Consider the following 17,308-nt stretch of genomic DNA (forward strand, 5'->3'; position numbering starts at 1 on the left):
TAAACGATCACGATTTAATTACATTAATACGCTATTTCTTTCTAATATCAGAGAGAAAAAATAGAGAAAAAATATAAATATACAAAAGGAAGAGAAAGAGAGAAAGAGAAAACAGATTTCTTGAGACATCGCTTGTAGTTTAATTTCGTAAGTGCAAAAGGTAATAAAAGTTCGTTGATATATAACGTAACATCGGCAAACGCGAGGTGTTTCTTTTCGACCAATTATACTTATCGATATATCTTATGACTAGCTTCAAACACTTTTTTCTTTTTCACTCATTGCGTTTCTTTATCTCGATACGGCCAAGCGTGGTAATATATGTTCGTTACGAACTCTTGCGACTTTTCCCGATGGACTTCTTAATCTCGCCCTCTCGAATCTCAAGGGATGAAAAAAAAGGACGGAAAACGAATTGCAAGGTAGGCGGAAAGAAGTTAGTCGGAAAGTTACAAACTTTGACGATATCCACGTACAGGCCGGCGCCGCACCGGTAGTATAGGCGTCCGAAAGCGAAAAACTCGAGCAATTGTTGTTGAACACGAGATAATTTTTCCTACTCCAGCTGCTGTAACAACAACAACAACAACAACAACAACAACAATTCAACGAGAAGTTTATCGCACTGTAAAAACAAACGAGAGAAATTTACCTGCCATTATTGAATCCTTGTCTTTTTTTAAAGGAAAATATTTGGCGGATTTTTTCTTCAGAAATTATTTAAATTTAATTTATTTATAGGAATTCATATGGATTTTTCCTTTCCTTCTAAAATTATTCAAATTTAATTTATCTAGCATTTTTTGCAATCTACTATTTATATTTTTCTATTAATACATTAAAGATTTATATAAATTTATTTGAATTCTTGACCTCATAATTGTGATTTAAATTTAAATCTAAAATTTAAGTTTACAACTTCAGCTTTTAATTCGAAACGCTTTGACATTAGAATGAAAAAAAAACTTCATTCACATTCACGAATTGGAATAAAGTTAACTTGAATTTTGAAGCGAAATTGAACCGCGCGTTTGGACCGAGGAAAAGGGATGAAAGGGATGAAAGGATGTATTGCCGTATTTTATAGTCTACAAAGTCGAAGGAAACATTCGATCTGGATGTGAAATACGGCTGAAGTTCGCAATGTGAAGGTCCAAATCGACGAACGGTTTCCAACCATAGGCATGGTTTATTTTATTCCGGGCACGAGGGCAAAGGTTATTGGTACGGGATTTCATGGACGGAATTGCGATAGTTCCCGGTCCGGTCGATGGTTTATCGACGAGTGTGCATATCGATGGTATACATCACGTCGATGGACTCAGGGAAAGTGCGAGGTCGCCGTCGCGCGTTTTTCTCGTTTTTCTCAAGATCGTAAGTTTAACTTTTTATCTCGTTACTCTGTCACAAATTTTAATTACGTTTTGATTTATAATTATTGCTGACCGATTTCTCACAATATACTTCCGATTGTTTTTTTTCTCCATTTTATATCAACACTTTTAAAAACTGGCAAGAAAATTAAATCTTTTTTTTTTCGTATTTTAATTAAATTCAAAAATAAACAAAAAATGGAAGCAAAGACTATAAATTTTAATGATGCAGTTTTTTAATGAAGAAACGAAAATTAAATTGTAAGATACTTTCCAATCATATAAATTGTCATACACATCCGTTTTATTATTTATGTGATATTAAGTTTAAATTTGAGGCATATTAACTTTTAATTATAGCTATAAAAACCACACCTAAGTTCAAAAGCGTCCTGTTTGAAATACAGATATTAAATATAAGTTTAAAGTATATTAACTCTTAACTACAGCTATGAAAACTATACTTAAGTTCTAAAGCGTTTTGTTTGAAGTATAAGATATAATTGAACCTTCACCTTACGATGATTAATGGAGGAAAGTTTAAAGTTTTTTTTTTTACAATTTAGAATCTCATAGTACCAATTCTACAGATTATATCAACCGTTTCAACTTTTTATTTCGGATTCAAATGACTTGTTACTGTAATCGAGGATTAAAATGATGTGTAAGATCATAAAAATTAAGTATGCAAATAAAAGTATCTATACTGAAAAAAAAGATTGGCTGCTGCAGCAAATTAGATGGTAAAATATGGCATAGCATTTTTAATTGGCTGTATCAGTCAATTTTTGGTTGTGTTAGCCTATCGAAATCCTATACTGACATTGCGGATAGGCTAACACAACCAAAAATTGATTGATACAGCCAATTAAAAATGCTATGCCATATTTTACCATCTAATTTGCTGCAGCAGCCAATCTTTTTTTTCAGTGTATATACTTGCATAATCGTGTTAGCAAGGTCTAGCTTATTTATACAAGAGGGACTTAAGTTCACAAGCTCCCTTAGGTGTTTAACTCTCGGCTGCCTCTAGAAACTCCCGTGCGAGAATTTACATCTCTTTCCTGCTAGTTGGTATGCTCCTCACAGCTATTTTCTCGATGCAATATATCTCCTTTGCCCACCATAAATTGGATCTGTTTATTAAACCTATTATGGGATTGTTTTGATGTCAAGTAAGTTTGGATACTTTAGTCTTAAATCAAACTTTAGTTACCGGAGGTAATTCCGTATTATCAAGTTGTTTAGAACAGACATATGCAGAAAAAGAAGAATTTTATTCAAATAAATTGTGACTAAATCCAAATCACATTTTTTATTAATTCGATGTAGAAAGTAATCGTTAAATCCTAGTGGTCACAAAATTATTTATTTGCCACGCTTCTGCGTGATTAGAACATGTATAAATAAAAGATTTTACAAAATGAAATTGGAAACATGATGCGAGATAGACAAGGCAAAATATCAATATAGAATAACATCTCTATATGGAGAATTGTTAACAAACAAACTCCCATCGTTAACAAAAATAAATAAAAAAACGCCCGAATTTTGAACAACTACTGTTACAAAAGCGAAGTTGGACGATAAATGAATTATCACGTAGTAATATACGGTACGTTCGATAGAAACTCAATATATGGCGTAGTCGAACGGTATTTTTGAGGAAAAATTTCTTTTCCTGAAAATATTTTCGCGAAAAATTCGCATCGTATTCGCAATCATGTATCCCCAAAGAATTGAACCGCGATTTCGCAAAATCGACGAAGGGAATATCGACGAAATCGTGAGAACAGATATTTTCCACTTCATCAAAGCACCATAAATCAGACTCGAGCTACAACAGTTTTCTCATGGCAAACAAACTACAACATTTCTCTTTCTCTCTCTCTCTCTCTCTCTCTCTCTCTCTCTCTCTCTCTCCCTTTTTTTAATTGCTCTATTTGACGGAAGGGCTTGATAATCTGTCAATCTGAATGGCCCGAGGCTTTCATCTTCATTTTTTCTCCGCTCTTTAAAATATTCCTTTTCTTCTCGTTTGAAGCAAACGATAGATTGAAGTCAACAATAATTCCATTGATTGCGCATCCGTTGGATTATAGCAATTGGGAATCTTGGAAGTCGTGTCATTTTTGTAAATTTAAATGAAAATTTTTCTAACGTGTAAAAATTAATGAAGTAAATTATACGTAAAAATTTATATAATATATTATATTGTAGATAAAAATTTGAAAAATTATATTAAAGTAAAGCGTAATGAGATGTAAAATTAAGAAAATTACAGCTGAAATTATTTAAGAATAATTATAAAAATCTATGAAAATCTAAAATAATTGCCCATTCAATAAACCACAAAAAAACTCTAAGAAATCATAATTATAAGATTATAATTATTGTATCATTAAAAAGTATTTTTTTAATATAATAAAACCTCATATGTATAAATATATGTATAAATATGTTCAAATATAATAAGATTATTACTGTTAAGAATTTATTAACTGATTTCAATGTATCTACATATTTTCAAAAAGTTCTTTCTTTTAACATAGTTTTTTTCAATTATACTCGCATTTTTCTTGCTTCGCTTTCATAAATACAAAAAGGTTGGAAAGAATATCGTACGGTATACGGATCGTACTGTATTAGTTGCGATATAATCGTTTTGACCAACGGCGGATTAAATTTCAAAATTTAATCTCGTAAGTCCTTAAACCATCGAGCTGCAATCCGCAGATTTTTCCAGTCCATCCTGTATTTCCCGCGAGAAATTTCAGGAAGTAAACGAAGGGCCCAGTGAATCAATGCGGTAAAACCACTTCCCGTGGAACGTACGATTTATCCTTGAAAATGAATATCTCTTTGTCAGGGATAATGAAGGGCGGACCAAAATACATTTTTCTCCTTTACGTTCGCGCATAAGCTCGCGTGTTTCGTCGAAGCACAAAGCTCTCTCCAACTTTTCAATCCCCGACTGTGAAAAAAAAAGATTCGCTTTCTTCGGCGAGTTCCTTTCAATCTTTCGATCTATCGTCAATATTAAATTACGTGACATATGTATGAAATGTCTTCGTTTCGTATTGCTTTATTAACATATCAAATCGCTCGATTTAATAAAATCCATTTTATTTCTCTTGTGTTCTCCCACTTTTTTTTTAACTATTTTTATTTCATTAATTTTCAACGAGTTTATCGGATTATTTAACCGTGTTTTTAATTAGTTTGTTATACATAAATTTCTCTTGGGAAAGCTCGCGGAATGTTTGTATCAATAGAAACTAATACATCTAATATTCATGCATTCTGAGCTTGAAATAAGCTTGTCTTTATTTATACCAATTACTTCCGGTTTCATTAATTACATTCCTAGGCCAACATATTTGGTTCTTATTTTAAGATCGTTTTAAATAATGTCTTAAGATGTGTTTATACGGATTTGCGATTGATTTATAATCTTAATTCTGTACTTAAAACGGTCTTAAATGTAAGAACCGACTATAAATACTGGCTGTAATCTCGAATTTACTTTTCTCTCTCTCTCTCTCTCTCTCTCTCTCAGACTTCATTAAAGTACTTGAAAATTACGGATAATGTTATATAAATTCAGCTATAATTTAGAATATGAAACGCGCGACATTGACGATAGTAATTATAGATTCAGTAATAATTTATTCGTGTCCGAGGAAAAACGGAAAACGTTTGTCCGAAAGCGTTTTGAGCTACATTGAATAGAAGTACTAAAATACTGCTTATTTTTACATTAGTTAGCTCATAGCGAGCTTATGATGCCATAAACAGAGACGTTGTTTTCCTTTATTTTTATTACACGCGCAATATACTTCGTGCACACTCGTAGCAATAAATTTTGGCGTTACTTTCAAGCTGGGCGAAAACATTCCTTCCAGTATAAAACTGGAAGAAAACTACGTCGAGGCTTGATAAAGATACATTCTTAAACGACATCGCTGCGTCATATTCGTTTATATCATATACGTTCGCAACATAATCATTGTCGTTACTGTGTTTCCCGTCCGTTTATCTTCTAACTGGCGCCAAGTTTGATTCGTCGCCGCGTCTAGGTCATATTTGATTTCGAGAAATCATAACTTCTCATCTGCTTCGTTAACGCACGTCCGTTCAGATTCGCTCGAATATGGATTTTAGAGAATAAGGTGCTTCGTACTATGGAAATAAAATCCACGATTCTCTCTTCCTTCCCTCGAGAATAAAATTATAAATATCAGGTACCGTGCTCACGAGATGAAAACCAAATTAAAAATTACAAGTAACACATACGTCCCCTCCATATCTTTGTTTAAATTAAATTATTAAACAAGAATTTCATTTTACTTTGAATTTCGTTTTATTTCGTAAGATTAAATTTAAAATTGTGAATATTCACGTCATATCCGAAAATGTTTAAAAATTTAAAAACTTAATATCTACGGGTTTTTTTTAAATATCGTTTTCCTAGTTTCGCGAAAATAGCTTTATCTTCACTCAAATTAACGTAATAAAGTTTGAGATAAACGGCGACGATGAAGGGAGAGGAAGGTGGTTAACTTCTTTATTATAATCGGAAATTACTCGGCGTGACGAAAAGATTGCTTGCGGCCGATAAGGGAGAACTCGATTGAGAGAGAGAGAGAGAGAGAGAGAGAGAGAGAGAGAGAGAGAGAGAAAGAAGGAGGGAAAGTTAGAATATTGGAGAGTACGAAAGCAGCGGCAATTATCGAGCGCGTCATTGTAATTGCATCGACGGTCGGGAGTCGAGATTAGATTCGGTGTTCAGGAACCGATGGTTTCCTCATTCTATCTGTCTCTTTCTCTTTCTATCTTGTACAGTCTAGATTACGCTAATTGGTAGGTCACTGGTGAATATTAATTATCATTTGACTGCAGAATCGTGCAGCTACATCGTGCGAGCTATCGCATTCTCGTACTGTTCGATAAGCCCCGGCCGATTTCCCTCACAAATTTCTATGCAAATAGCATAGAACATGTCAATTGCTAACAAAAAGGGTTGAAATTCGACCCTTTTAAACTACATTCTTCTGGACATAAAACACTCGCATCCTCTCTTCCCAACAAATATATTTGAAAAGGATTCACCTCGGGATTCGCATAAAAAGACTTGTAGGAATTTAATAATTTTTCCTACATTTGCTTATTTTTTAAATCCTTTTTATTTCTTAAATATTTGATAAACGTTTCAAAATTATTATATCGGTTCGTCTTTTTATTATAATTTTATTATTACTGCTTTTGTTGCATGTATTACGGTTTTATTAAATTTTTTAATAATGATAATGATAAATGCAGTATAAAGATTACGCGATGAAGTCTTTTTGTGTAATGATATTTTTAGGTTATTAATATCTCACAGTTTTTCTTTAATATAAATTATTATTTTACACAGGATATGTAAATATTATATATACATGTAAGTTTATATTAATATATATAAAAAAAAGTACTTTAGGACGACCTACATGAAATAGAATTTTATAATTTTATGTATATTATTTTCTTTTCACATACATAAACTTTTTCTGTGTATTTAAAATTACATCTTTATAAAATTACACTCATACTTAAAATTCAATTGCGCAAAGTGATTTTTAATTCTTCTACTGTTTGCCGTTTCACTTATTTCACTTATATTTAACTCGCGTATTTATGGCGTAAACCGCGTTTATTGCTTCATCTATCCAATCGCCGTCCTCCGATACGAGTTACATTTAATGTGAATGCCATTTCACATGAACGATCGATAACGCAAATTTTGTACGCGTTGGTGTACGTTTATAATGCTATGCACGGAGGAGAAATGGAGTGAATCCGTTGCTGTGCGCCTGCATCCATGTTACACAGAAGATTTGGCTCGCGAATTCACTCGTAATTTCGGCAATTCTGTCAATCTGGTGTTGGCTGGTCGCGGCTAAGCGGAATTAACGAGCGATTTGCCCGCGTTGATACAACATGTCGAAAAAGGAAAGGACGGAGAAATATAAAACGCGTCGCGCACACGTACGTGATCACGATAAAACCGAATTTCAACTGTGCGCATTTGTCATCAAGAAGTTTATTGCTCCACGATGGTAATTTGATATCGCGAAGTACCTCTATCGACGATGTTTTTTCCTCCAATGCAACGCGAACATGATTTACGTGTCTACATATAAATGTCTCGGCTTTTTTCATTTTCTTTAAATATATTTGATACAATTACAAAGATATGCAGGGTACATGTATTTGAAAAATTTCATTTTATTACATGACCAAGCCTTTCTAATATTTATTTAATTCCAACAAATTCTATAATGATCCATGGATTAGATTCTACAAAATTGTGAAATGCACATCACCATTGTAAAAATACCAATCGCAATCTGCCGATTACTGCGCTATACCCAGTGAGAAATGGCAATGGAACTGACATCGAATTGATGTCGATTCGACGTTGAAATCATTAAATTGACGTCAAATCGACGTCGATTCGACATCGATTCCGTTGTCATTTCTCACTGGGTAGGTAGCAATGGGAGGAGCTCTATTAATACAAGATTCAGCCGCATACAAGTAACAAGTAAAAATACAAGTAACCTTCCTCTTCAATATGTGTTTTAATATTAATTTCTCACAAAACCGATGTTATGTTTGAAACACTGAAAATGACCCCGCGTGAGGTAAAAACGTTTGTCTTTTTTAAATTTTGTTATTAAATGTATTGTTTGGCTCGTAGCTGTTGTTTGTACATTTGATTTTTAATCACTTGAGCCATTTCCTTATACTTTTAATTTTATACAAAATTTAAAAGGGAATAAAATCTAAAAATAAAACACAGCGGATAGGTGGAGTGTTGATAGTACCTCAACACGTTCAATGCTCTAGAGCCTTTGGGTGACTCCAAAAACTTGTACGTAAGAAATCGCGATTGAGGAAAGGGGAGACCCCATGGATGGTAATTCAAATAATAACATTGTCAATAAATTTTGTATTTGAAATACAAAATACTTTCAATCTTTCGTTGTTATTACTGAAATACAAAATACTTTTATATCGTATGAAATACAAAATAGATACAAAATATTTGCATGTGCTTCGTTGAAATGCATAATACAAGATACAATTGTCTTACAAATACCCAGACAACATTTATGTTGCATAAGATAGATATCTTTTTAGATAAAGACGTCTTTTAGATGTCTTATGTCTAAAAGATGTCTAAAAGACGTCATTTAGATATCTTATGCAACTTGCATATTATCTGGGTACTGTTTTTTAAATAAAAGTATTTCAAATACATGCCCAGTTCTGGATATATGGCACTGCACTTGTCACTGCGCACACCACGATTAATCTAACATTATTATCTACGATTTTTGTGGTTCAAATATCAAAGATATAATCGAATCCATGCATATATCCACAGGAGACTAATCGACTCTTTTTTCCTCTTTTTTAAATCTATTTCTTATCGATGAAATTAAAGTGCACACACACACACAATTGTATTAGCGCGTAACTTTCATTTCAACGTTTGAATGTATGTGAACTTTAAACGCTAATCAGTCAAATTGTATGATTTTCCCATCGCGTTTACTTGTCGTGAAATCGAATACACGTCAATCGTGAAATCAAACATCGATTGGGATGCAGTGAATTATTACGAATCGCTGTTTAAGCCCGCCACAGTTAATCGAATTGATGTAATTATATCTTGTTTGTTAACAGGAAAGAATGGAAAAGAAAATTATGAAAGCAATATAAAAATATTGTTACGGTTGCTATATGTATAATACGTTTGTATATGTGATATCGGGAAATTCAGTTTCCTGGGAGGAAATTCAGTGGCATAAAATGAATTTGTTTGCGCGAAGAGGCATTTTAATAGCCCTCTCCGCTCCGCCGTGCCTCCTCTTTATTATCAATCAGACAAAGTAAAATAATGTTCGTATATCATTGAGAGAGTCAATAGCCTCTCGACGAATTGCAAACGTATTCTATTTAATTGGTCTGCGATTCATCGGAAGCGCGTGGGCGTTTGTTGGGAAATAAAAAATGCGCCTGCCTGAAATTGGCAAATAGTTTCGATTGCAAATAGGCAAACTAAACTCCCGGCAATTAATGATACTTCAGGACAATCGCAATAAGAGAAATTGGTGCTTAAAGTACATTATTCTTTCTCGATTGCTTTAACATATACGATATCTTGCACTGTTTCTTTCTTTCAACAATTGCCAGATATCGTACGTTGTAAAAAATAAATTTTGTGAGAAGCGTCTTTGATATTTCAAGATTTTACATGTATCTGTATTATATAAATTTTTATAATCTTTTAATAACGTTCTCTTCAGTAGTAATGGATGAAAAAAAACGATGCATCTGCAGTTGATTAAAGCATTTCTCCGCATAATATTGCTGCAATTATTATGCACAATATCCGACGATGAGTTTATTTCTTTTTTTTAATGGCTGCGTTTTTTACAGACACGTTTCGTTACAAATTGTCTAATATCGACCTGGAATTTCTTTTCATAGGAGAAGAGATCGATCGACCTGAAAGGCGACGGGATGAATTCATTGCGCGCGGATGTAAAAAGCAAGGAACAGAATCAGCTCTTTTTGCATGCTTTTGCATAGAGTATTCATTTTTTCCACATGAATCGGGCTCAAATACGTCGATGTATTTGTGTTAATAAGCAACGCTGGTTGTATCACATTTACAGACCGTACCAACTCGGAAAATTCTCTTGGAAAAACGGAGACTTCTTCAGCATTAATTTCATGCTTGTAGCAAATTTTTTGCGTTATTGCGTTATATTAATTCTTATAGATATATGTATGTTGCGTTATGATTTTGCAACAGAATATTACAAGACTATTATATTTACAAATGAATATATACTTGAGACTAATTTTTATTATTTATTGTAAAATATGAATGTAAAGTTAAGATAAATAATGAGATCTTTACGTCATGGCTGTATTTACATTCCTCAATTTTTTAAAATACATATTATATTTTTTAAATAGTACAATAATGCTTAAGATTTTTAATAAATTTATTAGTAATTTACAATCTTCTTCAGTCAATTTTCATTCTACGTGTCCCGATGCGTTATCATTAACGAAAAAAATATTCTAATAAGTTCTGCTGAATAAATTAATTATGTTTTTAATTACCAACAAATATTTCAAATAGATTAATGTCGCACGCTTATGAATTTTAATTTTGACAGATTTATAAATTAAACGAGCGAAAGAGAACAGAAACGAAATGAACGAACAAAATAATTATTTTTCAGGGGCTCCTGAAGGCAAACTGTGGGGTAACATACCAGGTGGTCCGCTGCCACCAGAACAACCACTGCTGCCAACAACTACAACGACGATGACGACGACGACGACATATAGGCCTTGGAGGACGAGGCCCACCAGGCCCAATCACTATCCGGACGACGGCAGGCCTCGACAACCAGGTCGTTACCCACAGAAACCCGACTATCGGCCGCATAAACCCCATCGACATCACACGACATGGTTAACGACGACGACGACAACGACAACGATGAGGCCCACGCCGAGGTTTAGACATCGGTGGACTCCTCCACAACGGGACGACGTGCCCGACAAGTGCGATACGAGCTACGACGCCATCAGCATCATCCGTAGAGAAGTTTTCATCTTCAAAGGACGAGTAAGCAACCAAATTAAAAAAAAAAAGAGAATAATAAAAAATTATAAAAAAACTTGCTGTATCTCAAAATGATATGATAATGAGTCTTTTAGGCATTATATTACAGTATGCGCAAAAAAAAGAATGCGACTCTCACAACTAATTTCAGTTGTCGATTTAGTTAAATAAAATGAGTGGACGGGGGCAAATTTGATTATAACACAAATATTTTGTCCTTCTACCAAATATTTATTCGATATGATTTCCTTTAATTGCAATCACTGCGTTACTATGTCACACTCAGCAAACATAATAGTGATTAAAAGAGAGTCGCATTTTTTTTTGGCGCATACTGTATTTCGCTTTATCACAAGGAAAAGAATCTCGATATCTACTTTCTAAGAGTAAAAGAATGAGCCGTGAGCCGTCTAGTATTTTATATCTTATCTTTTTGATTTTCGATAAGCATAAAATAAAATAATTCACGATATTTGTATATTTACATTGTCAATATTTAAAATCAAGATATTACGTTTAAAGTAATTAATTAGATACATGTACATTTAAGATTTTTGTATTTTAGAATTTAAATTATACGTGCGATGTATTTTCTTATAATTTCTGAGGAATATAAATAACTAATAAAGTTGAAATCTGTATACTAAGGAACTTTCTTTACTTGAATCCGCATTGCAGTATCTATGGCGAATAGGCGATCAGGGGATCTATGAAGGATATCCGGCAGAGATCACGAGGTTATTCAATCTGCCATCGGGCATCGATCATGTAGACGCCGTGTATGAGCGACCGGATAAGAAAATAGTCTTCTTCATTGGTCGCGAGTACTACGTCTTCAATGCCAACAATCTGGAACCGAGTTATCCAAAACCACTTACATATCTAGGATTGCCAGCTTCCTTGGAGAAGATTGACGGCGCTATGGTGTGGGGCCACAACGGCAGGACTTACTTCTTCAGCGGCTCCATGTATTGGAGGTGAGATTTCTCAAGTAGAATTTGTACTCTCTCACTTATTATTGCTTAGAGTTCATTATAATTCTAGAGTTATTAATTTCGGTACAACAATTTTTGTCTGATATTAAATGAAAAATAATCTGAACTGAAATGCGTTCCATATCTCTTCGGACATATAATGAAATTTGTGCACTTATAATCCGATTCATGTTGGACTCCTACTCTTTTTTAATCCATAAATAAAATTTAATTCTCCAATTTAATCTTCTGCTCCGCAGGTTCGATGAATCTGTTAATTATGTGGAACTCGATTATCCCAGAGATATGAGCATGTTCGCCGGCGTTGGCAATGACATCGATGCCGTTTTCCAATGGAAAAATGGTAAATTTCAAAACTGACATTCACGAAAAAAATAACTTTATTATAAATACAGTTACTTAAATATTTATTTTATTCAGACAATTTATTATATATATTTATACTATATGAATAAATTTAAATTACTTTTAACGCCAAGTATAATACATTTTTAATATAGAAATCTATATATTTTCAACATAAGAGAGATAATAAGCAACTATATATAGTTTCTTAATATTTCACACAACTTTTATTTCAATTCTTGATTTTTCTAACGTTTTATAAATAATTCTCTATGTGTAACTTTGTCTGTCGACTTTCTATCATAATGCTTTTTTTTCGATAGGCAAGACGTACTTCTTTAAAGGCAAGGGTTTCTGGGAGTTTGACGATCTCAGAATGAGGGTTGCGCACGAGAAACAAAAATTGTCGGCGCCGGTCTGGATGGGTTGTTCGCCACCGGAAGTGGAGACTAACGACATCGAGACTAACCTGCCTAGGAAGTCGAGCATTGTCTCGGAAGCCGCCACGGGAGAAATCATGTCGATATTTGCCATAGTCGTAGCGAGTTTCGTCATGAGGATAATGTACGTGTAAAAATAGAGGTAATTATTTATATATTGCTATTGTATTCATTAATTTTTAAAGAGTAGTATAATTAAAGAAGAAACTTTAAAAGATATTTCTAACATGAATAATATTGATTAGTATTAAATAGATATTAATTCAGAATTTAAGATGTCATGAAATATGTAATCATTATAAAATGAAAGTTATACCTATAATGTTATGCAGTTAGTATAAAAATAATTAATGAGATAGAATTTAATATACAATTTTTTAAATAATTTAAAACTGAGCCGAGTATATCATTTTTAACTTCATTTATATATAATTATGTATAAATGGAATTATATATTATTCCATTTATAAAATTTTATAAAATTTCACATGGTCCGAGTAAACATTAGTAAAATTTTAAATGCGTTTAAATCAAGCATTTAAAAGTCAGAGAACAGCTGCTGTCATGTTTTTTTTTGTCTTCTTGTGCTTTCAGATTATATATAACGTACATGTCCCTTCCAGCTGATGATGTGCAACGAAGAGATTTTACCTCGTATATGGGAATTTCTCGTGCGAAATACGAATACCAGAAAGTCAACCGGATTCTTAAAGCGCGGACGTCGACAGATCGACTAACACCGGAGATGGAAGACCAACTGTTCGTATATATCGGTTGGAGTTTCAAAGGAATGCCTGCGGCACGGATGGATCATAGCTATCGGAATCGATCTCGTCGTTGAGTCTTCCGATGGAGAAATCGCGATAGCAGTACAAACGAAGCTCCAAGAATGATATCGAACTAAGTCACGAAGCTACATTTTCATAGAAGATATATGAAATGGCAACGAATTATAACATTTTTAAATATATGATATTACGAGGAAAAATTTTTTCTGTATATCTTTTACTTATTTTTTTACGTCGATAATAAAATTGACATTTAATTTTCTTTTACAAAAAATCTGTGACTTAGGTCCATATCATCAATCCTGGAATAGACCGCGCCATCACGCTGCGCAGGAGCATATTTTTGTATACTGCATTTTACACGACCGCATTTACATACAAAGTAATTAACTTAAGACGTAACTTTTTTATATCACATAACGGATGAGCGACGGGTCCTCGAAGATGCGAAAGGAAACGAGATTCCTTTGAGAGTATTTTACAGACAATTTTGCGATAATTTACGAACAATTTATGAACTATCACTGCCGAAAATCCATCCAACGTTTTTCGATACTCTTTTTATAGATTTATAAATCGAGATAGGGATCCTCAGTCATACACTGAAAAAAAATTTGCAGATTTTAAATAAATATTTACTTCAAGTACTAACGAAATATTTATTTATAGTAAATAAATATTTATTCAAAATAAAACAGTTATGTAAATCGAATAAATATAAGTTTACATTTAGTAAATATTTCGTTAGTATTATTGGAGTAAATATTTATTTAAAATCTACAAGTTTTTTTTCTGTGTATATATCCCTCTCAAGGACCAAAAAATTCCGTGATCGTCCTTTTATAAATCGTGACGCGCTTATTAGTTGGACTGTCGAATCGACAATCTCAAAACGATAAAATTAGTCGATTCTGACAAAGCACATTTTATATAAATATTGTATTAATTATTGATACCATATAATTTAGCAAAAGAGGACACGGGCAAAACGCAGTGTCACCAGTTTTGTAAACTGTGATATTTATATACCGCGCGCGATTAACTAGTTAGTGTAATATCAAGGAAGTAGAACAGAATTATATATATATATATAATTTCGCAGATTTATATACAGCGCTGGTGTATCTAAGATATTTGCATAAACTTTGCGAGCGTGCATCCTGATTTTTTTAAGTTGATTTCTTCCCAGAATGAGATTTTTAAGCGAATAGAGATCTCAAAAGTGAAAATAAATAACGAAATCTCACTCCACATTTAATCTTGATGTGGATCTCAGTTTCGACAGAATTTTATAAATACTAAAGCTTCAGTAACTAAAAGAATTTAAATAATAAAAAATTGTAAGTAGAAGGTGATTGCTAATTAAATTTTTGTAAAGAAATTGACTGCAATTTTAATATCGCGTATCGCGAATTTCCTTTGTGAAGTTTGTAATATTTGTATTCCCAACATACACCTCTGTATATATATATATATATATATATATATATATGAACATGTTATATATAATTATATAATAGTATATAAGTCGCGCGTATTGCAAATGTACTATATGTCCGTGAAGCGCGCAGCATCAAAACGAAGACAGACGATATAAATGATATTGTATTTGTTTTTTTCGATTAACTCGACGATCTTGAGTATATCTTTGTTACAGAGAAGCAAACGCATTGAAGTGTGTCTCGCAAGTTCTACTACGAGGCGAAAACTCCAATCCTGTTTATTCCAAACAAAAAAGAAAAAATTAATGTAATGTGGCGATTATATGCTCTATACGTATTTTATATATTGTCAGTTCGTGCTTTATTTGTGTATATATAAAAATAAAGTGATTTTACCGAACACATTCAACTCAACATGCTGTAGAAAATTTCCAGTATAGCTTTATGTACGCATTATTGAAAAATACCAAGTTGAAAGCAGAAACATTTTGTATATTTGTCATTTATATATATATATATATATATTGTTCATATATTTAACAAAAGCATTGTACATTTCAGCGGATCAACTTTAGGATATGTCAACAGAATTTTTTTCCTTCTTTTTACAGCATTTTTATACATTACACTACGTCAACTGGACAGATAAAATATGATTATTTCGTTTGTTCCTCATGGTTGATTTATTCCAGGTTGAGCAAAGGATATGACGACTATGATGCGTTCAAATTCAAATTTCGCTATTTGCGTAGCTTAGGTTCTAACTAACAATTATTTCACGATGACGTGATGGTTCATTCTACAAGAGCAAAAGAATAAAATTCTCGATGAACAACATAATTTAACAAAAAAATTATAGATATTTTCACTGATAAACTGAAACTCTTGATTATATAATCCATATGCGGCCCAACAGATTGGGGCTTTAGGCTCGTCCCAATTTTTTGTTAGAGATAAGCGACATTGGCGTATATCTTATTAAGCGTATGTTCGAATCGCACCATAGCGCGTCTTTGAAAATTTCTTTGGAAATCGCGCTCTCGACGTGACAGAGCTTCATCGATATTCGCGAGGTCGTCGACGAGGCTCGCACGAGGAGGCCGATCTCAGCCGCTGCTAGGGACACAAATCCGACTGATCCATCCAAGGATTCAAGGCTCGCAGAGTGAACCGCACGATCGTGTCTACCTCAGCCATTGCGCCCATGCCCACGTCGCCACACATCAATGTCTTGGATACGCAGTGCACTTCTTTATAGCCCCAGGATTTGAGCAGCGATACCTGGAAAAAAAAATCTATGAGTTTTTATTTAAAAAAAAAAAAAAGAAAAAAAGAAAATTATACATAGAAGACAGAACAAATTTAATTATGTTTATTGTTAATCACTGTTTTCTACATCTGTTTACTAAAACTTTTTAAATACTTTTATTTTAATAAAATTTTTAGTTTTCAAGAAATTTCATGTAAATCTGCAAAAATTAAACTTAATTCAATTTAAATAAATAGTAAAATTAATATAAAAAGAATCATGTGTTTTATCTATTTAGCTATTTAAAAGAATATTTTTGACACTGTTCTTCTCTTAGTTTGATTTTTAATATGATATTCTTTTCATCTTACTTGAGGCATTGTAACTGGATGCTCCCACATCCTGGTGTTCATGGCTGGGCAGAAGAGGAGTGGCTTTGAAGGATCCCATGCGCGTGCCACGCAGGTAACAATATTGTCGCATATGCCACTGGCAATCTTGCCCAAGGTGTTAGCATCCAACGGCGCTATCACGAATACATCCGCCCATTTCACCAGATCTATGTGCAGCACCGGATCACCACGATCCTGCCAGGCAGCCCACTCCACTGTATCGGATAAGACCTGGATGTCGGATGGCAGCTGAGCATCCTTTAGGAAGTGTTTGGCTCTCTCCGTCACAACCACTCTCACCTCCAGATTATTCTGTCGCAGCATTTCCACCAGCTGGGGCAGCTTGATCGTGGCTACACTACCAGTGCAACCTACCAATACTCTTTTCCTTGAGGAACTCGCCATTTTCTTTACCTTTGCGTTACCTTCTGTTCTATATCAGTCTATATGAAGCCTGATAGACTCTCAGTTTTCAATGTAATAAATATTGGAACTCTCTATTTATTTAAGGGATATTTATTCTCTTAGGCCACTTGGGTTGCAACACAATCCAGCCGCATAACAAGCTATAAGAATGCCTTTAC

The 17,308-nt window shown here is 33.4% G+C and overlaps 2 protein-coding genes across 2 annotated transcripts in view; one reads left to right on the top strand and one right to left on the bottom strand.

The window, feature by feature from the left end:
• The window catches only part of Mmp2 (Matrix metalloproteinase 2), a 183,090-nt gene extending 169,225 nt beyond the window's left edge, over positions 1–13,865 (top strand). Inside the window, exons 8-12 of the mRNA XM_018450308.1 lie at positions 10,685–11,076; positions 11,752–12,050; positions 12,308–12,411; positions 12,737–12,995; positions 13,448–13,865. Coding sequence (XP_018305810.1) covers positions 10,685–11,076; positions 11,752–12,050; positions 12,308–12,411; positions 12,737–12,987 — 1,046 coding nt within the window. The 3' untranslated portion in view covers positions 12,988–12,995; positions 13,448–13,865. The remainder of the gene's footprint in view (positions 1–10,684; positions 11,077–11,751; positions 12,051–12,307; positions 12,412–12,736; positions 12,996–13,447) is intronic.
• Positions 13,866–15,615: 1,750 nt separating this feature from the next.
• On the bottom strand, positions 15,616–17,129 carry Ppcdc (phosphopantothenoylcysteine decarboxylase). The gene is made up of 2 exons (XM_018450334.1): positions 16,704–17,129; positions 15,616–16,364 (listed from the first exon to the last, which is right to left on the bottom strand). Exons 1-2 carry the CDS (start codon positions 17,127–17,129, stop codon positions 16,200–16,202), a joined length of 591 nt encoding a protein of 196 aa, XP_018305836.1. The 3' UTR covers positions 15,616–16,199.
• Positions 17,130–17,308: the final 179 nt, after the last annotated feature.

This window comes from Mycetomoellerius zeteki, unplaced genomic scaffold (assembly GCF_001594055.1).
Source record: "Mycetomoellerius zeteki isolate Tzet28-1 unplaced genomic scaffold, Tzet1.0 scaffold106, whole genome shotgun sequence".
Classification (NCBI taxonomy): domain Eukaryota; kingdom Metazoa; phylum Arthropoda; class Insecta; order Hymenoptera; family Formicidae; genus Mycetomoellerius; species Mycetomoellerius zeteki.